The 23,712-nt window shown below is 41.9% G+C and overlaps 5 protein-coding genes, 1 long non-coding RNA gene and 1 pseudogene across 9 annotated transcripts; 2 read left to right on the top strand and 5 right to left on the bottom strand.

Moving 5' to 3' along the window:
• Window positions 1–21: 21 nt before the first annotated feature.
• Window positions 22–4,116, bottom strand: LOC113122122 (casein kinase II subunit beta). Of its 3 annotated transcripts, none has more exons than XM_026293147.2 (7): window positions 3,962–4,116; window positions 3,489–3,572; window positions 1,821–1,923; window positions 1,629–1,729; window positions 1,473–1,548; window positions 1,160–1,349; window positions 22–936 (listed from the first exon to the last, which is right to left on the bottom strand). In XM_026293147.2, exons 2-7 carry the CDS (start codon window positions 3,558–3,560, stop codon window positions 846–848), a joined length of 633 nt encoding a protein of 210 aa, XP_026148932.1. In that variant the 5' UTR covers window positions 3,561–3,572; window positions 3,962–4,116; the 3' UTR covers window positions 22–845. The 3 variants fall into 3 exon arrangements, with proteins under 3 accessions (XP_026148932.1, XP_026148930.1, XP_026148931.1); XM_026293145.2 differs by having other exon boundaries at window positions 1,629–1,744; window positions 3,962–4,114; XM_026293146.2 differs by having other exon boundaries at window positions 1,629–1,744; window positions 3,489–3,670; window positions 3,962–4,104.
• A 168-nt stretch (window positions 4,117–4,284) lies between these two features.
• Window positions 4,285–5,862, bottom strand: LOC113122731 (allograft inflammatory factor 1-like). Its single transcript, XM_026294267.1, has 6 exons — window positions 5,764–5,862; window positions 5,569–5,630; window positions 5,403–5,469; window positions 5,275–5,316; window positions 4,982–5,147; window positions 4,285–4,657 (listed from the first exon to the last, which is right to left on the bottom strand). The coding sequence occupies exons 1-6, from the start codon at window positions 5,780–5,782 to the stop codon at window positions 4,570–4,572; spliced, it is 444 nt and encodes a 147-aa protein (XP_026150052.1). The 5' UTR covers window positions 5,783–5,862; the 3' UTR covers window positions 4,285–4,569.
• LOC113122730 (uncharacterized) lies at window positions 5,861–8,688 on the top strand. Of its 2 annotated transcripts, XM_026294266.1 has the most exons (9): window positions 5,861–6,184; window positions 6,621–6,666; window positions 6,936–7,256; window positions 7,343–7,615; window positions 7,701–7,751; window positions 7,846–8,022; window positions 8,116–8,172; window positions 8,250–8,321; window positions 8,426–8,688. In XM_026294266.1, exons 3-9 carry the CDS (start codon window positions 7,007–7,009, stop codon window positions 8,434–8,436), a joined length of 891 nt encoding a protein of 296 aa, XP_026150051.1. In that variant the 5' UTR covers window positions 5,861–6,184; window positions 6,621–6,666; window positions 6,936–7,006; the 3' UTR covers window positions 8,437–8,688. The 2 variants fall into 2 exon arrangements, with proteins under 2 accessions (XP_026150051.1, XP_026150050.1); XM_026294265.2 differs by lacking the exon at window positions 5,861–6,184 and having other exon boundaries at window positions 6,252–6,666.
• Window positions 8,388–11,188, bottom strand: LOC113122729 (uncharacterized). Its single transcript, XM_026294264.1, has 8 exons — window positions 11,039–11,188; window positions 10,427–10,708; window positions 10,055–10,339; window positions 9,697–9,975; window positions 9,355–9,615; window positions 9,137–9,253; window positions 9,000–9,025; window positions 8,388–8,908 (listed from the first exon to the last, which is right to left on the bottom strand). The coding sequence occupies exons 1-8, from the start codon at window positions 11,169–11,171 to the stop codon at window positions 8,789–8,791; spliced, it is 1,503 nt and encodes a 500-aa protein (XP_026150049.1). The 5' UTR covers window positions 11,172–11,188; the 3' UTR covers window positions 8,388–8,788.
• Window positions 11,189–11,611: 423 nt separating this feature from the next.
• cyp21a2 (cytochrome P450, family 21, subfamily A, polypeptide 2) lies at window positions 11,612–15,668 on the bottom strand. Its single transcript, XM_026293864.1, has 12 exons — window positions 15,435–15,668; window positions 15,095–15,286; window positions 14,893–14,982; window positions 14,638–14,792; window positions 14,424–14,519; window positions 14,064–14,174; window positions 13,881–13,967; window positions 13,653–13,736; window positions 12,831–12,944; window positions 12,556–12,722; window positions 12,131–12,234; window positions 11,612–12,040 (listed from the first exon to the last, which is right to left on the bottom strand). The coding sequence occupies exons 1-12, from the start codon at window positions 15,565–15,567 to the stop codon at window positions 11,787–11,789; spliced, it is 1,587 nt and encodes a 528-aa protein (XP_026149649.1). The 5' UTR covers window positions 15,568–15,668; the 3' UTR covers window positions 11,612–11,786.
• On the top strand, window positions 12,878–20,475 carry LOC117152734 (uncharacterized). Its single transcript, XR_004463255.1, has 4 exons — window positions 12,878–12,926; window positions 13,938–13,960; window positions 14,647–14,801; window positions 20,361–20,475. It is a non-coding gene; the product is annotated as an uncharacterized LOC117152734 (long non-coding RNA).
• LOC113122675 (tenascin-like) lies at window positions 16,230–21,118 on the bottom strand (annotated as a pseudogene).
• Between the last annotated feature and the right edge of the window lie 2,594 nt (window positions 21,119–23,712).

Here is a 23,712-nt window from a genome sequence, read left to right as displayed (position 1 = left end):
AAAGTATGAATGAGATCTTTGTAGGAAATAAATATTTAATGTCATTCATTTGTTACATAGTGGATGTTGTCAACACCAAACAAACAAATCTGTCTAGATTGTAACATCACAATATAAACACAATGAAACGACAAAGAATTATCAGGAAAATATCACCACAGTCGCCTTAAACAAACAAGCACAAACAGCTACTGACGTTAGAGAAGACTAAAGTAGAAGAAGGATACTGTCTAGCATAGGTCCATTTTAAGATAAGTTCTTACTTTCTGCCCCTAATTTGGCATTGATTGTTTCTTGGAAATTAGCAGCTGATCATATTTACACATATTGATGCTTTTAAATTAAATCCTTTAGCTGAAGAGAAGAAAGTCTTATGCAACATCCACAAGTTAATGTGACTTTTTAAAACTTTGACTTTCATTGGGATTGCTTAATATATCTCTAAGGCAAACCTTTCAGGGGCTGGTGGTGAGATTTTCTTTACATTTAATCACCTGCAGTTAAGCCACAACTTAAATTGTAGCCTTTGTTATCGCTAAATTAGACATTTTCTGTTCAAGAGAAACCCTAAAATTTAAAAATATGGATTCATGTAATAAAAAAACACTCTTGTACCACAAGAGATGACGCTTTGGGATTAATAACATTTTTCGGTTCAGACAAAAACTAACTTGCTCTAATATAAATGTCACACTACAGCAGAGGTGACTCCAAATGTGTCTTTCAACATAAAGATTGAGATTCAAGAACTGTACACGCAACTATTGGAAATACATAATCTGTTGCTTCTAACAAATAGTAAACAACAAAGTCTGTGAGTGCACTGTCTTCATCAAAGTTGAGGTCTAGCGAATTGTCTTGACTGGGCTCTTGAAACTTGATGCAGCCTGAAGTTGGAGTTGATATGCCATTGGGTGAATTTTGAAACCATACAGCCTAAAAAAAAAAGGTTAAAAAAAAAAAAATCAATCAAAATGCTAACTTTTCTGTGTGTGTCAGTTTATCAAATATTTAAAGCTACAGGACAGATTTTGATCAACATTTGATATAGAATCTGTCCCCTATCACTGCTTTAAAGTGATGAACAATATCATATGTTGAAGTGTACTGGTTAACAATAATGCTACGAATAAACAAGTTAGAGGACGTCAAGTCAAACCTTGGCACAAACTGGTTGGCCGGTCTCTTTGGACGATACTCTGGGTGCACCATGAACAGCATGTGTGGGAACCCTGTCCCGAAATAGGCTCCATCTGTGTGGTGGTGTCTAGAGGATTTAGGGGTGTATACATCCATGCACTTTGGGCAGTAAAGCTTTACCATTGCTTCTCCGGGGATGTCTGACAAACCTACATCAGACAGGAGATTAAGAGTGATTGAGTTTGTCTTCATAGCCACTGCCAATTGTCAGCATCATCCTATTACGACGGAGATTTTGTTTATCATTTAAGGTAGACTAATATCAGACTTACCAATAGGAAGCATTGGCTGATTCTCACAATAGACCCTGGGGCAATAGCCAAAATCCCCTTGTTGATACTTTTCCAGCTACGGAAAACGACAAATTTACTGCTGATTGTTGCCATGGAGCGTGTATGAATTTGAAGATATTAAGTTATATATCCTACCATCTGTGCAATGCCTCGGTTCGTGAGGATGTAACGTGCATGTATGAGTCCGTAGAGCATCTCTGCTGCCTGCTCTATCAAGTCACTCTGGTTGGGGTTATCTTCAAGTTCCTCATCTGTCAAATTAAGCCCATTCAGATTAAATCACATCTGACTCTGCTTTATTCTATTTCACATAGGAAATATTCTCACCTGGCTCCAGGTCAAGAATCATGTCCAGAGCCTGGCGGTAGTGAGGCACCTGCTCATTTAAACCTGTCAGGTTAAACTTGTCCTGGATGTAGTCCTCATCAACCTGTAATGCAGAACATCACTACACCACACTGATGTGGAAATATTGCATAAGAGCTTTACAGGATTACTTAGCTGCTACCAATGAAGAAAGTACGAAGATAAAATTAGAATTGGATTTTATTAACACTTATCTATCAGTGTGTTGGACACTGATGCCAACACTGACCCACATGTCTATGTATTTTTCCTTTCACATGTCTCCCTAAGGTGCTTTTTCAGTGAGAAGGCCCCACGTGGAACAGATTAGTAACAAACAGCAGGGGGAGGTGGCTGTTACAAGCAGCACCTAGCTGTAAGACTTAATGTATGGTGACAAAATAGCACATGTTATTGTTAACTAGGAAAATAGATGTTGTCATCTCCAGATTTACCTTCAGGCAAGTAAAATCTGTAGAGTGTTAATCCATCATCTAGACCCCCTTAGTCCTAACCAGGGTCCCAGGGATCAGCTGGAGCCTATCCCAGCTCTCTTTGGGTGAAAGGCAGGGGTCCACCCTGGACAGGTCCCCAGTCCATCACAGGGCCACATAGAGACAAACAACCTCACACACTCACACTCACTCCTATGGGCAATTTAGAGTCACCAATCAACCTGACATACATGTTTTTGGACTGTGGGAGGAAACCAGAGTACCTGGAGAAAACCCACACAAGCACAGGGAGAACATGCAGACTCCGCACAGAAAGGCCCCTGATGGGTTTCAGACCAGGAACCTTCTTGATGTGAGGCAGCAGTATGTCTGATCTACTGTTCTAGAAAGTATAGTATAAAGACTCACTGTAACCAGTCTTGGGGCTGAAACTGGGCATGATTATTTTCTAGATTCATCGTTTGTGCAATAAAATATCAGGAAATATACGTTTCTATATTCCCTGGTACCTATTTGTGAACGATGTTGCCGCATTTATAAAGATTTTCAACCGAACATTAACGAAGGTCAAACAAAAATCAACGGGTTTCAATTATAGTCATCTGTTTGTTTTTTATTTTCATCGGTTTGTCCCTGTCTGAATGTAACTTTAGACATATAATACAGAAATAACTGCAAATCACCCAAAATGATCACGACTGATTATATCTCACACGAAATATGTAACTGGGAACACAGGTCCCGGGGGAACCTATGTAACTGGGAACACAGGTCCCGGGGGAACCCTTGTAACTGGGAACACAGGTACCGGGGGAACCCTTGTAACTGGGAACACAGGTACCGGGGGAACCCTTGTAACTGGGAACACAGGTACCGGGGGAACCCTTGTAACTGGGAACACAGGTACCGGGAAACATAAGGAAAACCCTTTACAGGTAGTCGTCATTTATCTCGCTCTGTTGGACCAACAGATTAAAACCCGTAGAAAGTTACTATTGACGCTACTATCATGTAAAACAGAAGGGCAGTAAATTGTCACAACTGAGAAATGACAACTTACTCAAATATGATAAACATATCGATTAATGGACTAACTAGCTGATCATCGCAGATGAGGTGCCAGCGGGGGGGGGGGGCTGTGTCTGAGTCTGTACCTGCCTGTCGGAGCTGTAAAAATAAAACCCCAGGTACTGACCTCACAGAAGAATTCATTGCCCCTCAGTCCACAAAACCAGGATATCCAGGACACCTCCTCCGAGCTGCTCATTCTCCTTACAAGCTAAAGCAGAGAGGCAGAGACCAGGACTCATTTATACCCACACTGTTTGGCTAACTGCCAACAACCCGCTGCTACTTCCTGCTGCGGTAAGTCGAACTCTGTAAACACACATTTCACGTGTGAATCCACCGCACTTTCAATAAGGCGAAGTCTCAAACAAATGTGTGACACAACGTTAATTTAATCTTTAAATTACCTGCTGCCTGAGTTAGCTAGCTGAGTTAGCCTGAGCTAGCAAAACGCTAGCCCGAGTTAGCCACACGCTAGCTTACGCGCTAGCACCGGTTAGCGTTAGGTTAATACATGAAATATTAGAGTTACTGCAACTGAAATATGTATTTACAAGTACTGTCTTTTTAATGTACACGACGGTTTCTACTGTTACTTACCCTTCTCTATGTTAGTAAGAACATTAACTTGCGAGTTTAGCTTGTTTATCCTCGCTCCCTGAATGACAAGTACGTCTTCCGGTCATCCAGAGTTTTCACAATAAAGTTTCTCATGACGTCTCTCATGGGCAACTGACGGGAGAGGAAATGTTGGTTCGTGTAAAAATAATTAACATAGAACATTTAATAAAAGTGAATAGAGAGAAAAGTGTGTTTTGTTATTGTCTTCATTGACAATAACAAAACACACTTTTCTCTCTATTCACTTTTTATTAAAATTCCAAAAACTATAATAATACAGAATTAGTGATTGTTTATGTAGATGTATTTTTATATGTGTTCAAATGTTTATTTTATTGTTATAAAATGTTGGCCTTGACATATAGACAGTATAAAAAGGTATAATTCCTATATTTAATACATCATGAGGCATTGAATTACCTATAATGTATGAAATCTGGACTGTAGTCATAATCAGAAGACAGAATGCTCAAACTTTTTCATTAATCCTTAAAAAGAGACACATTTTACAATATAATGTTTTCCTGTTGACATGAACGTTGAAGCATTTACTGTTGGTGTCATAATGACACTCATTCTCAGCGTCTTCAGGGAAGGTCTGAAAATGTTTTGCGAGAGGGTGGTCCAGCCTCTTTCTGTTCCTGTTCCTTCCCCATGCTTTCAAACATCAAGATCCTTAAAAAAAAAAAAAAACAAAAAACCACTCACAGATGCTATTCAATATATTGTTGTAAACTTTAGACAGACATTAGATTTGAATTACTAACCAATCATCAGATGTCATTTCTATTTTTTTCAGGTTTATTTATTGAGATAAAACTAGATTTGCTATTTATATCAGGACCTCAACAAAACCTGTAACTTCATACAAAGTTATTCAGTTTTTTAAACACAGCACTTCCTTGTTTTTATATTTTTTTTAAATCTCCCGTTAACTCAAATCATCCTGTTATGAAACCTTGGATATCCCCTGAATTACCCTGAGCATTTCACACTCACAGTTTCAGTATTGCATTTCGTTTTCCCAGCATCATGTTCAAGAAGTCGTAATAGCTGATAGTCTCTTTTGATGCATCTCCAATCACCTCTGACATCATCTTTTTCAGCTCTAAATGAGTCTTGGCCACGCCGAGTTTTTCCAGCATTCGTTTTAACCCCATTATATCTAGAAAACAGGTAGTTCAAAGAAAATAGGAAACATATACAAAGAGCTTATACGTATATTCTGACATCTTTGTTGTTAGTACTGAAAGTTGCACAATATAGCTAAGAATATTTTAGTGCCGTTTTACCTATTTCTCCTTTGTCAGTAAGATCAAACTCCATGTATTTCTCTGTGAAGCAAGCAGATCAGATATTAGCACATGTATAACAGTTAGCAGTTCATAGAGGAGTAATAGGTGGCCCCTTGAATACTCACTTTTAAACATTTCAAGCTTTGAGGCAAGGTCTTCCTCGTCTGCATACTTAGAATCTGAGAGGAAACTCTAGGGGGGTGATAGAAAAACAACAGTGACATTAGTATCACAGTAGTATCATGAAAACACTATCAATCAATAAAGATATCGTTTTCCAGTTCAACTCACCTCGTTGATAGAGTTCAGTTTTTCTTCCTGTTGGGACTTGAGCAGACCATATGCTTTACCTCCTGTGAGAAGGCGTTAACCAACAAATTTGACAAATCATTTTATTTTATTAACTGCACTACTGAAATAAGTTTTTAGATAGCATAAATGTAAAGATTAAAAAGCATAGACGTAGCAGAAAAGAGACAAATCAACCTTGCGCACTGTTGTCCATTTCTGTTCACTGTGCTGAGTGAATAGTTGTGATGGTGTTTCTGTAAATTTAGCCAGAAGAGGAAGTGCAATAACAAAGTTAGCGTCAGTGAGGTTCCTCTGCTGTATCTAACACCGCAGCAAGAGGAAGGTGTAAATTTTAACTTTCTCATGTTTGAATTTCACCAAACTGGGACTGTTGTTGTGCCCGTTAAGAGACGTTTGTGAGGACTGGCTCATTGAACTTTAACAACTATAATACAGTCTGTGTAAAAAAGAAAAGAAAAGAAGTGCTGTTTGTTTCCCACTTTAAAAATAAGCTGACATTTGAATTAAAGAAGGAAGAAAGACCTAGCCAGCAGAAGTGTTTCTTTGAAAACCGAAACCAATGTAAAGTGCTCAGCAGAGATGATTTGGTCATGAGGTATGTGTGTAAAACGATATTGTAAACCTTAATTTTTCAGGACATTTTGACGGGTAGGGATGTTGGTTTTCTTCCTGAATGTCACATTCACACAGTTTCTTCAGTTTCATCTGCTGCAACTGAGCTTTAAATGCTACTTTTATCATTTTCCCCATTCACAGCTAAAAGTGTGCCCAATAAATTAGGTGGTATCATTCTGTGCTGTTATGCTCAAGTCCATGTAATGTTTTGTTCTTGCCACAAGATGGCAATAATAGCCACATAACAAGTCAACAGAAAACTGTGATTAACTGCGGAGCTGGTTTCAAGGTGAGGCTTTGTGTGGATCTTAGGGAACTGAGAATAGATGTAGACTTAAAAAAAACTCTAGAAGACGATAATCGTTCTTCTCTTCACTTGCTGCATGGCACAGAAAATGGCGCTTTTCTCTCCGCAGCGTCTCCTGTTACTAGCTCTGTTAATAATCCCATCTGAGTGCAGAGGTGAGTAGGTCACTGGATCCTTTCCTAATCTGTTAAAATTCATGAATGTCATAAATGTATTTTACCCACTTCTGTTTTTTATAGTCAGTCGACAAAAGGATTACTTGTTATATACAGACTGTGACTGTGAACGTATACACTACCCTCTTATTTAATAACTGATGCAATCCTAAGTTATTTACATTACAGTTGTGAAACTAAATGCTTTAGTTAGCAAAACATCCAGTATGCAGTGTGTGATTCTTATTCTTTTTGTCTTTACTTTCAAGTTATCTCACCAGAGACAGTTTCTGCTTCTCGAGAGGAGGATGCCGCTCTCCCTTGTTTTAATTCTACTGTTATGGATCCAAAGAGCTGCTACAGAGTCCAGTTAATTAAATATGCCACAGATAGCAGTCAGGAGAAGGTTGTGTTTGCCTGGCCTAGAAAAGACCAGGTTGTTGAACATGTAAAATGGGAAGCTGATGGGAATGGACAGGTGTCTCTTTTTCTGACAAAATTACAAAATTCTGATGGGGGACTGTACGGCTGTGAACTCTGTCATGGATGGGAATGTACTGTGGTCAAAAACATATCTTTAAAAGTCAGAGGTGAGATTGCATATTGCAGTGCCCTTATTTTTCAAGTAGATGCCATTTATGTGTCGCATCACTTTTGAATCTTCTCTTCTTTCCAGAATGTAAACTTTCGAGTGTAAAGGCAGCGCTCAGGGCATCTGTTGAACTGAAGTGCCCAGTTGGGCCAGTGTCAGAACGACAAGGACCCCAAAATATCCTCTGGACAAAGCTGAAAGGAGACGACCCTGTGCCTGTCAACTATACAGGAGCTACAGTTAATGACACATCACTGACTCTGCATTCTGTGACGGCCAGTGACAGTGGCTGGTACAGATGTGAGTACATGCTCGGAAAAACGCAGCTGTGTTTTGACATCAAGCTTACGGTTGCAGGTAAGATTTTAAAATATTGTGTTTGGTATTATCACCAACAATGAATATCTATAACCTGTGTACCTTTCCTAATTCCTTAATGAAGAGGAAGCTACTGTTAGATCCACAGATGTTGCAGGGACAAGAGCTCAGCAAGGTCTGTATCTCTTGAATATATTCCTTATTAGTTCAGTTGGGTCAGTAAGCTCCTGTCAGCATGTCGTTGTAATTTTAAACACCGTCTCTTTTAGCACTGTCAACCACCGAGACTTCATTAGCAAACAGGAAGGAAGAGAGCAGTGGAACAGTTATTGCAGTTATGACGTCACTCATTATCATTGCCATTATTGGTGCACTGATGGGACTGTTGATTTATCGCAGACGTCACACACAGGGAGACATGATGCCAACCCAGAGGCACTCAGCAGGTTTGACCACTCCTGAAGCTGTTACAGTTGTTTAGAGCTAATACACTGTAGTGAACTGGTGTCAAAGCTCCACATGTATCTGTCCTTAAACAGGTACTCTTAGGCAGTCAGTTGATGGCTATGAGACTGTGAATCTTACACTCCCGGATGGTGAGCATGGCACCTTTCAGTGTGACCACTCCGTTTGTTGACCATGTCAGTGACAACTTTTTAACTTTGTCTCACAGACCGTTTACAGCAGTCCAACAGCCTGTACCAACAACTGGATATCGCTACGGATCAAAGCATGTGTACAACTTGTAAGTGGCACGATGATTATACAATCTGCTATTATTAAATCATAAATCAACTAGTTCCTCATCATGTTAAATACCCAAATAACATTTTGTCTCCTTTATTACAGTCCAACGTTAGTATTTTTTCAGTCTACTCAAGAAAAAGAAGATTATCCTTGTGAAGTACTGGAGTACTGGTGTCTTATCTGGGTTGTCTACTAAACTGTTTGAGATCGTAAGAAGAGAAACTTATTACTGACTTTGCCTTTGTACAGTGTATCTGATAATAATCTGTTATTTTCTATAAAACTGAGACATGTTTACAGTTTAAAATCTGCTGTCCAGTGTAAATCTACCTGGGCCCAACATTAAATGATCATGATGGCCTCAAGCATTTATCAACTTGTCTGTTTGTCACCTTTTAAATGTAGGATGAGAAACATATTTTTAGTGTGTTCGTGATTAAAATAGAGACATATCATTTTTCAGATCTAGTTTACAGGCTGTAATACAGCATAGCAACTGCTGAGGGTGGTTGCTTCTCTTTTATGTGATATGGTCTGCTGTAGTTCCTCATTATTTACATCTTGAACGTCCTCATAAACATGAATCTGTGAACAACAATAGTGCGGTTATTGCATTTGAATGTATTAGCTTGATACAAAGACAAAGCTTTTAATGTTTAAACTCCGTTTCTCTTACCGTTCCAATATCCGACATCTCATTTCCTGCAAACAGATAGGGATGAAAACTTCAGTTAGCTAAAATTAAATATTGGTCGAGCCTGTTAAAGCAGTTTTAATTTATGATTTTTTAAATCTTTTTTTTTTATTTTTTACCAGATTCAGTATCTACATCCTTGTTGTGCTTCTTCTTCATGTACATGTAGAGTCCCCCAGCAGCTGTAACTGTCAGGAGACCCAGGGGAAGGGCTAACCACGCAGGTGTTTGCAGAGCTGTGGACAGTAAATTATTATAAGTTTCCCCCAGTTTACTCAGAGATCTGTGCATTTATTCTTATCGGTGAGGAGAAAAGGCAACATCCTGCCATACGTACGAGAATCCTTAACAGGGCACCATTTCTTTGATGCCATCACAGCATCTTCTCTGTGGACAGAGCAGGTTATGTCATCTGATCTCACCGACTGAACCTGGAGCTTGTTCATCAGAGTGTTGCTGTCAGTCATCAAACCACTCTGCGGCTGTTTTTGGCTGCTTCCAGACCAAGTTAAATTAAAGTCTTTTTCACATTCTTTAGCACAGATAAGCGTGCAGGTCAGGGTCAGATTATCTCCTCCAGGGCCACCCTCTGAGGTAACTGGAAAGATGAGAGCAAATGTTTATTGGCAGTGATGAACAATTCACGCTCCGTCGGCACTTACAGAGTTTGAACACTCACCATCGAGGACGTGCAGTCTGATTGTTTTTAACAGTTGTTGCTGACCAGTGGTGTCTAAACAGTGGTAGTCCCCACCATGCAGCACACTCACTTTGCCAATGACCAAAGATGCGTCTTGAATAACATGAAATGCGTCTGACTGACTTTTATTCGGTGAGATACCTTTCATCAGTGGCTTTCCACCCACATCCCTCGCCACACTGACGCCAAGAGAGGAAGTATTGCTACAAGAGAGGGACACTGACTCACCCGCTGCAGCAAACACTTCCTCAACGCCATCTGGACAGAAGGTACCTCTGGTTACAGCTTGTACATTGTGAAACACATCGTTCGTTTGTGGAAACTACAGCTTTAGTACCTGTTATTGTTGATGTATAACTGATGGCGGCTTTAATCACATCATTTTGCATTAGTTGGCATTTCCATTTCCTCTGATGGTCTGTCAGTTTTTTGCTGATGATCAGTTTAGAGAAGCATTCGGAAGGATTATCAAAGCTAAACCGTTTTCCGTTTATTGGTGTGTCATCCTCAGTAGTCCACTTGATAAGTATCCCTGTGTTGCTGCAACCTCTATATCCTTTAAATGTATTGAGGAAACAGTGAAGTTCCACTGTGTCCTCTGCAGGAGTTGGGTTCTCAGTAACTGGTGAACAACAAAAAATATGCGTGACCATCAAGATGATATTACCTTATTCAAGAAGGGTGTGAGATACCAGGACAAATCACTTACTTTCAGGAATCCTAAGTGAAACATTTGAGCTAAGTGCTCCACTTTTGCAAAAGTAGTCTTTAGCATCATTGAGAACCAGGTTATTAATCTTGAGAGAGCAGTTCTTTAGCAGGCTGAACCTGCCGAGGTCTGGAGCTGTCACTCTTCCTGCTGTTACCACTTTGCTACGTGGCTCATTTTCTCCAACAATGCCCCAGTTAATAGACGTGCAGGATCTGATAGAGGGGATACCACATGGCAGAGTAATGCTGTCCCCCAGTAGGGCAAACCTCACCAGGGTATCTGTTGGAGAACACAGCATTTAGGTTTTTAAGTATTTAGGATGTTTTCTGTAAAGATCTATTTAACTTTTGCCTGAGCAATGTTCCCTGACACGATGACACACTGACCCAGGTGACCCAGAAAGTGCTGATAAACACAGCTGATTGCATTTTGTTATTACTTTTTAATACACTAGTTTTCTGCTGTAAGCAGTCAGTCTCATTCATTCCTAACAGTGAATCTTTCATGCAGATACAGGCAGTAGCTGGACATCTTGTGAATATAATCATATACTGTATCAGTAAGTCATATCATACAACAGATTAACTGGGGAACATTTTCTGTAATTACCTGATGACTGAAGTCCGCTTTGTGTCCATGTCAGAGGAAGGAGACAGAGTCCTAGCAGTGAAAAGTAAATCATACTTCTCCCAGATGATATCTTCTTGCTAAATACTCCGGCAAGATAAGTTTTCACAAACATATTTTGAGGAAATGACACTGAGGCAACTCATTTTGCTTTTGGGACCAGCCCCTGGGTAAGTGGATCCCTGTTCATTTACACACATTAACCGTTATAGTTTTACAATTATGGAAAGAAAAAAAAAACTGTACCAATCTATAAATTAATACATCATGTGTTTGCATTACATTTATTTTTTTATATACAGTGATATTTTTTTCTGTTTGTCCCTTGTGTGTAATATAAGTTAGAATAATTCCTTTTATTGGGCAGCTCTAAGGAGAACTAATATTGAAAATGCAGATAAGACGACAAGCGGTGCCCTAACCCAGTGATGGGCCTGACCCAGTGGATGCTGCATGTCACCTTCCTATTTTCCACAAAAGGGAAGTTATTTCACTTTTGGTAGCAAGAGTGTTTGTTCCTGAGTGTCATAATTTTACATTTGACCACTTCCAGTTTTCAATAAGCCACACTGGACCCACTGGCTGACCTCTTTAATCACAATACAAGCAAATAGAAGAAAGTTTGGATAATAAACACATTTTAATGTTCTGTCATCATTTTTACATATAAATGTTTTTTAGAAAACATTCATTTGTTTATCCAGCAAGTACTCCGTACAGCCTCTGTGGCTCAGGGATGAGTTACGGGTCTCGGACGTGCTCTGACTGTGTAGGACTTGACCTTGAGCACAATACTAGCTACTCCTCTCAGGTCGGGCAGAGGGGCGTCTCTCTCAGGAGGAAGGAACTGAAAATCTCTCAGCAAGTAGGCGGTGAACAGAAAGACCTCCATCTTAGCAATGGACTCTCCCAGGCAGAGCCGAGCCCCCCCTCCAAATGGTACCAGGGCACGGGTTGAGCCTCCACCTCCTTCCAGAAAGCGCTCTGAAAGAGTGATAGCGTACCTGCTTAATCTGAGCTCTGCTAGGCCAAGTGAGGGGAATGTATTTCACTATGCAGGAGTTAGAGCATTACCTGGTTTGAAGCTGTACGGATCAGTCCAGACCTCAGGGTCATGGTGAGCTCCAAAAAGATTAGGAATGACGACCGTGTTCTTAGGAATAAAATAACCTGCAATACTAAACATGTACGTGAATTGTACATTTGCTGTAGTGCAATAACCTGTAATATGCTGTGAAAAACAGCCAAAGCAGAACAACATTAAATTGCTGAACATCAATAGAAGTAATTTCTGTGTAAATGCATCCTGGAACATTTAAGCAGAAACCTGTCCCAACCAGTTAAGTCCATTATTTATAACATACATGGTAAATATAGACTTGACAGAGTATTTTGTTATAGATCTGTAGCCAAATACACATTTTCAGTTTGGAAAAGAAACAGATTTCTTTTCTGTGCTCAGTCAATTATTTATTCATTTCTTTAGTAGCTCGGCTGACCTGCTGTCTCTGATGGCTCTGTGTGGCACCGCTAGTGGGGCAACTGGCCTGAGTCTGAGCACCTCATTGATCAAAGAGCACAGGACAGGAAGTCTGTGCTTGTCACTGTATTTGGGGTATCGTCCCTCTAGTACTGTGCACAACTCCTCATACACCCTGGTCTGTACCTGAAGGTTAAAATAACACAGAGAGAGAGAGGGAGAGGGCAGATAGTGAGATGAACATCAGGCTGTGTGTCTGTTGTGTCTTTGTAAGGTATTTTTGTAAAGATGTGCCTCTGGTCTGTGCAGAAGGAAGGCCACGGTCCAACTCAGCCAAGCTGCAGTGGTCTCTGATCCCCCGATGAGAAGATCCACAGTAGCCATGTGAACGTGAGTATCTGTGAGGAGCTGGAGACAAATGCATGAGGACATATTATTTAGTGTGCCACGAGCTGTTTAAGATACTATAGCCTGAGGGTTAGAGTTTCACCTGGGAGACGGGGGGGGGGCTAAGGCCTTAACAGCCCTGATCCACAGTTGTCAAAGTGGGAGCTGAGATGAGACGAGGGCGGACAGAGCCTCAGTCACAGGAGAGCTCACAGAGGAGCGCACGTATGAGCCTCAAACAGACGTAGCGCTCTTAGAGGGTGGTGTTCTGGGGAAGACTTGAGCTTTAGAGCTGGCTAGTGCTCTGGCTCTGGTTCTGGCTCTGGTTCTGGCTCTGGCTTCGGTCCGGCACTCCTTTCAGGAAGCTGGCCGCGCACTGTGTTTGTTATGTGGAAGTGTTTTGGTTGTAGCCTCTTGGCGTGCATATTTACTTTCAGGTTTTGCATGGATGGCACCTTATTTTGTCTTAAGTTAGAATAAAGGCCTTTTGAAAATGATAAGTTCATGTGTGTGGACTCCCATCCTTGTTTGAGCCAAGCTGGAACAGGCTTATTTATAATTTAGTGTTTATCTGTATGCACCAAGGGTCTGGGAGTAACAACATGTCGACTCTGTATATGCTCTGCATGTGGCAGAACTGACAATAAAGCAGACGTCATTTGTAAAACCCACATTCCAGTTGGTTCACTGGTCTCCCCTGAGGTTCCCTGTCATAGTATCTGCACTTACCACTTCATGTTCTGTGCTGTGCAGTTTGCCAAGGCCCTGGAGAAGGGATCCTGTGATGGTGTCCTCATTTTCTCTGTCTTGTGACTGCACAGAACATAAAGTAATACATTATACTAACTACTTTCTATATATATACTAAATGCAAATTAACATGGAAATGAAATTTGTTAAAAACAGACAGATGGATATTTTATTTTGACAGAATTTATATATTTATTCTTGACTAACCTGGTATTTGTTGAGATGTTGTGTTATAATTTTATCTCTCCTGGCTACCTCTTTCAGGAGCCGGGAAAACACAGGATTGGGTAAGTTCTTTGAGAAAACACGAGATAATGTGTGAAATCACATTCAATAGATTTCTGGTAGTTTATCTCTGATCCACAGTCCAGTTGATTAATATGTACTGACCCTGAGCAGTGGGAAGGAGTCCAGAGCAGAAATCCAGGATGAGCCCCAGAGAGCAACAATCTCATTCAGACAGCTATGCAACTGCTGCAGCTCTGGAGAACACTTGTCATACTAGAACACAGAGAACTGTATCTTTCAGAACATCATGCTGTACTAGAGTTGGACATTTTAAATGTGCGTGTGCAATGTGAGCTCCAAAGTGGGTCAATGTAAACAGCGGCTTTGCCCAGTCCTGATCACAAACAGGCAACTAAGCAGAGCCACATTCCGAACTGTTGGCTGATGAAAGCAGATTCTGTTTTCCAACTCCACTGCTCCTTTTATTTACTCAAACTGATCTGTGAAAGGAAAGATACTCACTTCTTTACCAAAAGCCAAAGTGGTGATGACATTACTGGCTGCTACCGTGAAATCCTCTGAGAGGTCTACAGCGCTGCCTTTATAGCCCATCAGGACCTGAACAGTGAACAAACCAATCTTCTCATGTGATCACCCCAACCTTTGCTTTGCTAGCTGGATATGTGCTATCACATTATTAGCCACTGCAGCTTCTTCTTCCACTTATGTTCTGTACCTTTCGCAGATGCAGCGCCTGTCTCTCAATCACGTCGTGCAGAGACTTCTGGCAGCAACGTTTCAAAGCACCATGTACTAGACGCCGATGTGCCTTCCACTCCTCAGTATAGTCCCCCAAAGAGATGGACAACCCTCCTCTAGACACAATATCGCCTGATACAAGTGAGTAGAAGTTACTTTGATTGTTTGCTTGTGTTTATTAATTGCAGCTGCTTTTCATACTGTAATAGAAAAGGAAAGTGGAGCTTTGTACCTGTGTATGAAAGTGGCCTCCCAGCAAAGTCGGACCACTTCTTTACCAGTGCTTCTCTTATGAAGTCAGTACTATTAAGAACAACCATAGCTGAAAAACAGACACGTCAGGGCTTTAGTGTGGTGATCAATGAGACCCCAGTGTGTTGATTTGCCTTTTTCTTTACGATACAGTAAAAATCAGTGAGTACGAAATGGGTTACTTGTGTTTCCACATTTAAGTTTGTAAATGTTTCCATAGCGCTGGGCCAGACTGGTCAGATGAATTGGCAGATGATCATGCATCAGCTCCATCATATTGCCTATGAGGAAGAGACCAGGAGGACCTGGGAGGGAAGGAGATGAGGAACAGGGGAGGAACTGATAGAGATAGTGCAGAGGTCCAGACTGAACTCCTAGATTGAGTTAGAGAGGACAGAGGTGAGACAGAGAGGGTGATGCTGTTATTAGGATAAATTATATTAAATCAATAATCACCTTCAGTGATCTGTGTTGTAGTTGTCGGAGTATACGTTATATTTTCAGTTACAAAGACATATTTACCTGCCGTCTTCTTGGCCTTGTGATCTCCCTGTACATGTTTGTGGTTCTGATCAGAAATGCAACTCAGGACCCACAGCAGCAGTACAGCTATGAATACAGCTCCCACACTGGCTGCTGATATTTCCAGTACCATTTTGACTCTTCTTGCTGGTGTCCTGCTTCAAAAAGCTGCTCATCTCACTGCCTGTCCTCTTTATAGTCACCTCGATGAATCCCGTAGCATGTTGACTTGATGCTGTTGGTGTTTTCACTAAACTCAAGGGCGTCTAAATATTTTTGGGTCAGCATATCTGCTGATGAGTGGAAAGCACCATATATAACAAGGGACAACCTGATAAACATGACTGAGACGTCCTGAAGGGCACGATAACTAATCACCTTTGACGCAGGCAGGAAGTTACTGTGACATTCATCTATCTCACGGTGCAGAAAATGAACACATGACACATCAAACCCACATTAGCCACATTTATTCCAATGGAGTGAGACAGTGCAAATGTAATTACAGCAGTAGTGGGGTGGCATACTGTTGAGGTGACCAAGAGGGAGTCAAAACAAAACTTTGCTGAAATGGACAGTAATTATAATAAAAACATTTCTCCGTTTCTCGTTTGGTATATTTCTTCAAAAAACAGCCCAGAAAAAAAAGAAATCAAATGCACTGACAGCTGCTGTTACAGCTTTCAAAATCACTGTGCATGCACTTTCAACTGAACAGTGACAGGAAGTAACTGAGAGCCATTGTCCTATGGGCCTCTGGAGCTCCTTCACTATGTTCGATGTAAGGTTTTCAGGTTGGAGGGCCCACGGAGACCAATGTGTGTTTAGCCACGAGTTGCTGGGGAGAACCTGGATGGTCTGAACTTCATTTCAGTGAAGGGAATGGAGGAGTCTTTACCCTTCCAGTCTATCCACACTATTCCCTATATACCAACAAACACAGAAGTGGTGGTGTGTGTTCAGTGTGCTGTATGGCAAAAGATAAAACTGTTCGAACTCATTAGAGATGAATTAGAGATGAATCATACCTGGTTATTACTGTTGATGCCATACAGACCGTTGAGGTTGGCCTTGTAGCAGTTCTTGTACCACCAACCTCCCATGTAGGCCCTGGCACAGTGGATCCCCAGAGCATCAGGATCTTTGTCCCGGGTTGAGAATGGACGCCCATTGTGGTACCTCATAGAGTCACCTGACCGAGCAAAACAGTGACACAGGCATTTACTCTATGATAGATAGATAGATACTTTATTCATCCCCCATGGGGGAAATTCAGCTGATGACTAAAAATCTGAGCTGAAATGTCAAATATCCTACATGCTGCACATGTTCATTAAGATATTACAGTTTTATGCAGTTTCCACCTGCTGTTCCCGTGAAGCCGGACACTGTGAGAGTGTAATGCCTGTCCTCGGAGCCGATGGAGAAGTTGGCATAGTGAGCGTAAGCCATGTCATTTCCAGATCGCATATCCACCCTTAGACTCACAGACCCGACACTGGTGAGGTTGTGAAGAAGCTCATTTCCTGTTGGGTTAATACCATCGTCGGTTAGGGTAAAGACACACACAGATGATTCACTCGATAATATCTTGCTGCTGATGAGTTAATAATAAATGTTTGTTCCAACTGTACCGAGCCAAAACTCTTCACTCAGATTTCCAAATCCAGCACCGTATTCACTCCAGGTCCTATAGAAATCTATCTTTCCATTCGTTCTCCTCTGGAACACCTAAAAACAACACACGCCAGATGTTTGGATGCTATCTAAATCCATTCTTTCATTTCTTTAGAGCAAAAATGAATAAAAGCAACAGCAGTTTTCCTCACCGTCCAGCCCCCTCCATCAGTCTCCATGTCACAGTAGACTCTGACCGCTTGTCCGTCTTTTCCATATGGGTAGATGTCCACCTCCCCTGACAGCAGAGCGCCATTCAGCAGCTCCTGAGAGCACTCAGCAGGGAATGGGAATCGTAGTTTACCTGAAAAATACATTTGCTGGCCTTACGATTCATGTAGTTATGGGTCAAATCCATTGGCAGGAGTTTTTTTGTATTTATTACCTGTGATGAATTCTGTGGTGACAACAGGTGTGTAGCGCCCGTCTCTCTCGCCTTGTACCACAACAATATAACGTGACATGGGTAAGAGCCCTGTCAGCTTGTACTCTGTGATGGTTGGGTCCAGGACCACTTCCTAATGTGTGTTTAGAGACATGAGAAGCTGAACGTTCCTGTAGATGTCACTGCTCTCTTTTCTATTAAACGTGCCAATGATGAGGTCATATCACCCACCTTTGTCTCCTGTGCCACCTGATAGAGCACTCTGTAGCTGTGATAAACAGTAGTGGATCGTCTCCACGTTATCACCGCAGAGCGAGGACCCACGTCACTGGCTTTAACCACTGAGGGACACGAAAAAGCAAGCCCATGTAGTTTATGCATTTCAGCACATAAGTCTACTCTTTATTTTCCCACCTCTACTCACCATTAGCAGTAGTAAATGTGGTTGATAGGACCATACTCTGGAGGCTGTCCTTCTGGCTCAGGACTTTGACCGTGTACAGGGTGCCTCTCTGTAGGCCTCTCAGCTGGTGCTCCACAGAGTTTCCAGACAGCATCACTGTCACTGTCACGTTAGGAGCTGCAGCAAGAAGCAGAGTTAATAACACGAAGCTTACCAGCGCCTCGTCGTTCCTCATTAACATCACCACACTCACTCTTAGAGGACTCATAGCTCAGGACGAAGCGGTCCACCTTCCCCAGACTGGGTGTCCATTGCAGCACAGCTCTGGTGTCTGTCACATTGACAACTTGAAGGTGTGTTGGAGGGGCAGGCACTGCAGTCCGGAGACAATCCACAGTGTGTTTAAAACTGTTTTCACAAGACAGCCAAAACCACCACAACAAGCGTGTTTGAAGGTGTACCTGTGGTGATGATGGACTTGAGGGCATCACTCTGGGATCTGCCTTGTGTAGAAGCGACAGAGACCATGTAGGAGGACCCAGCAGACAGTTTGGACAGAACCACAGAAGACTGCTGAGAGTTCAGGGTCACAGAGCGGCTCTCCCCTAGACAGATGATATCACACCAAAACAGTTAACGACCTCAACAAAATATCCAGGCTGTCTGATAGTAAGCAAGGGGATTATGACCTGTAGCGTACAGGCAGCCTCTGACAAACCTGTGACAATGTTAGTGGATGTGACCCTAAAGCCTGTGAATATGGTCTTTGGCTTGGACCAGGACACAGTGACAGAAGACTCGGTTACATTGCTGAAAACCATGTCTGTGGCTGGCTCAGGACCTGATGAGAGGAAGAATATATAACTCACTTCCAGTCCTGGTTGTGTTCGTAGCAGTAGAGTTATATATACGTGCCTTTAATTACCTGTGACTGCAGTGACTCTGTGAATCCTTGATCTTCTCTCAGCACCAGTACCATAAATATGCAGGACGTAGCGAGTGCTCGCTCGAAGGTTACTAAACTCCACAGAACGTACACTGCCAGGGACCACAATCGAGATCCTCTTAGTTTCAGTTTTATCCCTGGATCCAACAGTTTTACCAGAGGACATGGTTGTGTTGGTGGTCTCAGCCTGTACCTGGACCTCAGCCGGGTTCTTAGCCACAGAGGTCCTGTCTACTTTGGAAGCATCTTCTTCAAACTCCTCACGATCGTCTTCATCACTCTCTGTTTGTGGCTCTCTTCTGATCACAGTGAAGTTCTTAAACATCCCTTGAGGTGCCGACCATGTGACAGTGAAGCTATAAGAGGATATGTTCCCAACCTTCACAGAACCCAGTCCAGAGCCTCCCGTGCCCCTGCTCATCCCAGAACCATGGGTGGTTGTTTTGTTCTGCAGTAATCGAGCCTCGTCTGACGTTACTGCAATGGTTGCGTTCAGTTCGTGCCGACTCTCCTGTGCAGCTTTCCCTCTTCCATTCTTTCCAGGTTCAGTGCTCCTGTTGTCAACAGGCTGCACAACTTTAACTTCCTCCTTTTCCACCTTAGTGCGTTTATGTTCGGATGACAGAGTAACGTTCTTCTCAGCCAGTGTGGACTGTTCCAGGGTCTCCTTCCCTGTTCTGGTTTTATTTGTTCCCACGCCTTTGGACAGAACCGTCACAATTTTTGCCATGTCATTAGATTTCCGCACGTTACTCTGAGTTTCATTAGTATGAGGTTCGTCTTTCAGGTGATCAGATTTAGGATTTGTTTTACTGGCAGCTCCTTCCTTAACAAGGAGGTCAGTTTTCTGGAGGGTCCTTTTCGAGGCCAGGACTGTTATGCCTTTGTGGGCCTCTTCCTGCTTTCCGCCTTCATGTTTCAGCAGAACTTGAACAGCTGGGCGGCTGCTTTTTGTGGCACTTGAGGAACTTTTTGTGGTTCTTTTGTTAACAGAAGATTCCAGCTTCGTTTGTGTTTTAACACCTGGTTTAGAGTTAATAGCTACTTTGGGCTTGGTCATTTTAATCCCCTTCCTGAGAGTGAGCTCTACTCTGGTGGTTTTCTCCTGCATGTTGTCCTTGTCTTTGTTCAGCTGCAGGGTCACTGTCTCCACAGTCGGTTTGGTCTTCCCTTTGGCAACTTCTGAAATTGCAGAGCAGACATTGAGGTCAAAGTACGAATGAGATAGTAGTTAAAGGGCAAAGAAAAGACTTTAAAAAACAGAATCTCTAATGCTACTACATCCAAACTATGGTGCAGCTCCTTGGGCACACTTACTGCAGTCTGGACCTGTGAATCCCTGATGACAGACACAGTTTCCCTTTTCACATTGTCCATTGCCACTGCAGTCATCTGGACAATTTGCAGAGCATGGACCTGTGCAGCACAAAAACAAAACAAAAAATGAATATGTTTTCCATATTTAAACATAATATAATCTGCTGAGTATGACAGAACCGTACATTTCTCTTTTAGGAGGGACATCTCTCTTTCCAATCGGGCCAATCGTCCCTTCAGTGCAGCCATCTCGGCCTCACATCCCCCACTGCAGCCACCGGGCACCAAGCTGATCTTATGCGTCATCACCAGAGGAGCACCGGGTGTCAGCTTCAGCTCCTGCTCCTTGGCGTCGCTCGAGTCACAGCCGTTGCTGATCACCACCTTAATCGGTTGGGAAAGGGCAGGCTTTTCTTTGGTGGTGTCGGGAGCCTTAATGGCAACGGTCCGGTTGGCCGAGGTTGTAACCTTATCTTTCTCGGCTGCAGAACCAGCAGCTGTAGCAGCCTTTGCTGCTGCCGACTGAACTGCAGTCAGGGCTGGCTTGTCTTTAGGGCTTTTCCCATCACTGCTGGAGGGAGACTTAGCTACAACGGTCTGATTGACAGAGGCTGCAGGCTTGTTTTTGGTGGTTTTAGTGACACTGGCAGGAGCTGAGTCTGTGGATGTTGACTGAACATTTTGAGCTCCAGTGGAGGCAGGTTTGTCTTTGGCAGCTTTTGTTTCACTGGTTGAAGCAGATTTAATTGAAACAGTTTGATTAACCAGAGGTTGGAGTTTGTCTTTGATGGTTTTAGCACCGATGGCTGGAGCAGATTTTGTGGTTGTTGACTGAACATCTGGAGCTCCGGTTGGAGCGACCTTATCTTTGCTCACCCTCACTTCGCTGACCGGAGGAGGTGCAGTCGTGTTGACTGAGATGGTGTGCTTGTCTTTGTCTCTTGCTGCTGATGGACTAGTTTGATTTGCCACTGGGCTGGACTTCTTTTTGGAGGTCCCTGTAGCGTTGAGAGTAGGATGCTTTTGGTTGGGTGCTGTAGTGGGTAAAACTGACTGGTTGGAAGGCTTCAGGGTTGGGCGAACGGTCTGCTGGGCGTGAGCAAAAGTGGTTTTGGGTTTTGAAAGGCTGGAAACAGCGTTAGGTTTGGTTAGGCTGTTTGCCGTGGAGTCTCTTTTGTCATTGCTTGTGGTTTGAAAGGAAGGAAATGGGGTGAGGAGGAGGAGAAGTCCTAGTGTAAACAGCATTTTGAGCCAGCAGCAGCAGCTGTTAGAGGATCTTCAGGTATGTTACTGTAAATTTATGATCTCCTTCCTCTATGTTTCAGTGACGACTTGCAGAGTATAGAATTTTGCAGGTATCCCCTACAAATTAAAAACAAATGCTCAGTAAAAGCAGAGTGATGATGAGTATAATGCAGGAAATGTTATGCCAAATCATTTGAGACCTTTTTTATCCCATGAAAGGCTTTGCTGAGGGTAAATACCTATTTTTTTATGCTCCTTGAATTGGTTACTAAAAAAAACACACTTAAAACAATTTCAGGTTTTGTGCCTTGCTCCTGGCAGCAGCATCGCTCACTCCACACACTCGTATCTTTTAAATCTCACAGCTTTTTGCACTTTCCTAAGACCGCAGAGTTGTGTTTTTTTTAATTCCACAAACTGGGCCAACCTATACTGGACCAATTCTTAGGAACATTTTAAAATGTTCATACTGTGAATGGAAAACATTGCAAAAACACATCAGTGTTCAGCTATAATGCCAAATTTAAAGGTTGGCCAAACCAAGCAAACTCTAAATGAGCCCATTTTGAACAGGAAGGAAGAAGGTGACCTGAGCTCTCCTAGGGAGACTAGTGGAGGTAACAGTGTCCCACAGTTCTCTGGAACTGTGGGACACTGTAACGTCTTTCAGGAGGTTTCACACTCCACTACACCCACATATCATAAAACCACTAAAAAAAAATATGTCCAGCCTTGACTTTCGATCAGTAGCAAATGAAATACATCATTCATCAGGTAAACGTATTCAGATGCTTTGCTGTGCAGCAGTGAAATGTTGCATTGGAGAGTTGGAGTGATGGATTAGTCGACTAATTGCTGCAATATAATCTAAAATAGTAGCTACTCTTTACTTTTAAAGGCTCGTTGTCACAGAACGTTGTCTCATGAAATGAGAAATAATTGAAGCGGAGACAAACTTATTATCACAGGTCTAACAGTGAATGTTAAAAATATACTCCACACAAATAATAATTATATTTGTTCTCATGAAACTAAAACACACACATAAAACTAACAGACTAAAACAAGACTGTTTATCATCCAGTCAAGAGGCTTTATGATCTGAAGGAAAGTCAAAGTGGAGTCTGTAAAGGCAGATAAACCAATTCACTCAAATCACTGCAGTCACTTTCCTCATATTTTAATGACATGGAAAAATCACTTACCTCACATAGACCTGCTGGATGTGATCTGGGAGGAAAGGTGTGAGAGAAGGGACCACCACTAGAAATCAGGAGAGTGATACAGTCGGCTCCTACTTAAGGACCCCCCCGCCCTCTTCCCTCCCCCTTACACACTTAGTGGCCCCACTTTTTCACCCACAATGGAAAATATTTGTATTAGACCTAAAAAAATGATCAAAAATGATCAGCTGCTCTCTTGAAAACATGTTTCTTAGGTTTAACGTTTATTCTCTCGTTAGATTTATCAATACAAAAGATCCAAGTTAGATCCTTTAAGTCAGTGTATTCTGTTTAAAAGATAAATACTAAATCTGTTTGTGTGTGATTTAATATCATATTTTATTCGGTTTTTATTGATTCAATTTGCAGTTTTGCTCTCAAACTCCATAGGTTATATCATGTTTTTACAAAAACAGCCTGTATGCTTCAGCTTTGCATGGATCATGATGGTGATTTGAGTGTCTGCTGTATCTAACATGACATTGTTAGCACCTAGACACAGTCCTCGATTGAATAAGGGTCAGCGAATCCTGATTCTGCTGGAATACAGAGCGTAACACTGCAGGTATTCAGTGCTGAGTCTGGGGACAGGACCCTCGTGCTATGAATTGGCTGCTTGTTGGAAGTAATGAGATGTAACTACATGGGGGTTATGTAAGTGACCAAATATCCAGCAGATTTATGGGATGCTCTGTGAGGGCACTGTATCTCTAACCAAAGGGCCACCCACCGTTCCACCTTCTGAAAACCACATGAAGACGAGAATGTCAAGGGTGTAGAGCAAACAGGGCACGGGTGTCATTTTCCTAATTTTACATGAGAGCAAAAACAAAATGTTATATCACCGGAGCAGTTTATATATTCAAACGTAATATAAGGAATGTTGATATTAGTTAAGATCCAGTTAAGTTATGACCAAATATTGCATTTGTCTAATAATTATGTGTTAGAATTATTAAATAATAATAAATTCTTATCTTATCTTGTGATCTATGACTCTCCAGCCTTATAAAAACCATAGTTACTTTTTATTCCTGTTAACATTAGTTCAATCCATCCTTTATGAAAAATTAACAGGAGAA

The sequence above is a fragment of the Mastacembelus armatus genome, chromosome 16 (assembly GCF_900324485.2).
Source record: "Mastacembelus armatus chromosome 16, fMasArm1.2, whole genome shotgun sequence".
NCBI classification, from domain to species: Eukaryota; Metazoa; Chordata; class Actinopteri; order Synbranchiformes; family Mastacembelidae; genus Mastacembelus; species Mastacembelus armatus.
Note: the sequence above shows the minus strand (reverse complement) of the source record. Positions and strands in the feature narration are given on the sequence as shown.

Excerpts from the sequence above, each read along its gene's own strand:
- LOC113122122 (XM_026293145.2), bottom strand. The coding sequence starts at position 3,560 with ATGAGCAGCTCGGAGGAGGTGTCCTGGATATCCTGGTTTTGTGGACTG. Across the intron at positions 1,924-3,488 it reads GCAATGAATTCTTCTGTGAG|GTTGATGAGGACTACATCCA; the intron begins GTCAGTACCTGG and ends TCTGCATTACAG. Across the intron at positions 1,745-1,820 it reads GATTCTTGACCTGGAGCCAG|ATGAGGAACTTGAAGATAAC; the intron begins GTGAGAATATTT and ends TTAATTTGACAG.
- LOC113122731 (XM_026294267.1), bottom strand. Across the intron at positions 5,317-5,402 it reads AAAGCTTGAAATGTTTAAAA|AGAAATACATGGAGTTTGAT; the intron begins GTGAGTATTCAA and ends CTTGCTTCACAG. Across the intron at positions 4,658-4,981 it reads CGAAATGCAATACTGAAACT|GATCTTGATGTTTGAAAGCA; the intron begins GTGAGTGTGAAA and ends TTTTTTTTTAAG.
- LOC113122730 (XM_026294265.2), top strand. The coding sequence starts at position 6,588 with ATGGCACAGAAAATGGCGCTTTTCTCTCCGCAGCGTCTCCTGTTACTA. Across the intron at positions 8,023-8,115 it reads AACCCAGAGGCACTCAGCAG|GTACTCTTAGGCAGTCAGTT; the intron begins GTTTGACCACTC and ends GTCCTTAAACAG. Across the intron at positions 8,173-8,249 it reads GAATCTTACACTCCCGGATG|ACCGTTTACAGCAGTCCAAC; the intron begins GTGAGCATGGCA and ends TTTGTCTCACAG.
- LOC113122729 (XM_026294264.1), bottom strand. The coding sequence starts at position 11,171 with ATGTTTGTGAAAACTTATCTTGCCGGAGTATTTAGCAAGAAGATATCA. Across the intron at positions 10,340-10,426 it reads TTCACTTAGGATTCCTGAAA|TTACTGAGAACCCAACTCCT; the intron begins GTAAGTGATTTG and ends GTTGTTCACCAG. Across the intron at positions 9,976-10,054 it reads TTATACATCAACAATAACAG|ATGGCGTTGAGGAAGTGTTT; the intron begins GTACTAAAGCTG and ends CCTTCTGTCCAG.
- cyp21a2 (XM_026293864.1), bottom strand. The coding sequence starts at position 15,567 with ATGGTACTGGAAATATCAGCAGCCAGTGTGGGAGCTGTATTCATAGCT. Across the intron at positions 14,793-14,892 it reads GAGGCCACTTTCATACACAG|GCGATATTGTGTCTAGAGGA; the intron begins GTACAAAGCTCC and ends CACTTGTATCAG. Across the intron at positions 14,520-14,637 it reads AGGCGCTGCATCTGCGAAAG|GTCCTGATGGGCTATAAAGG; the intron begins GTACAGAACATA and ends TTCACTGTTCAG.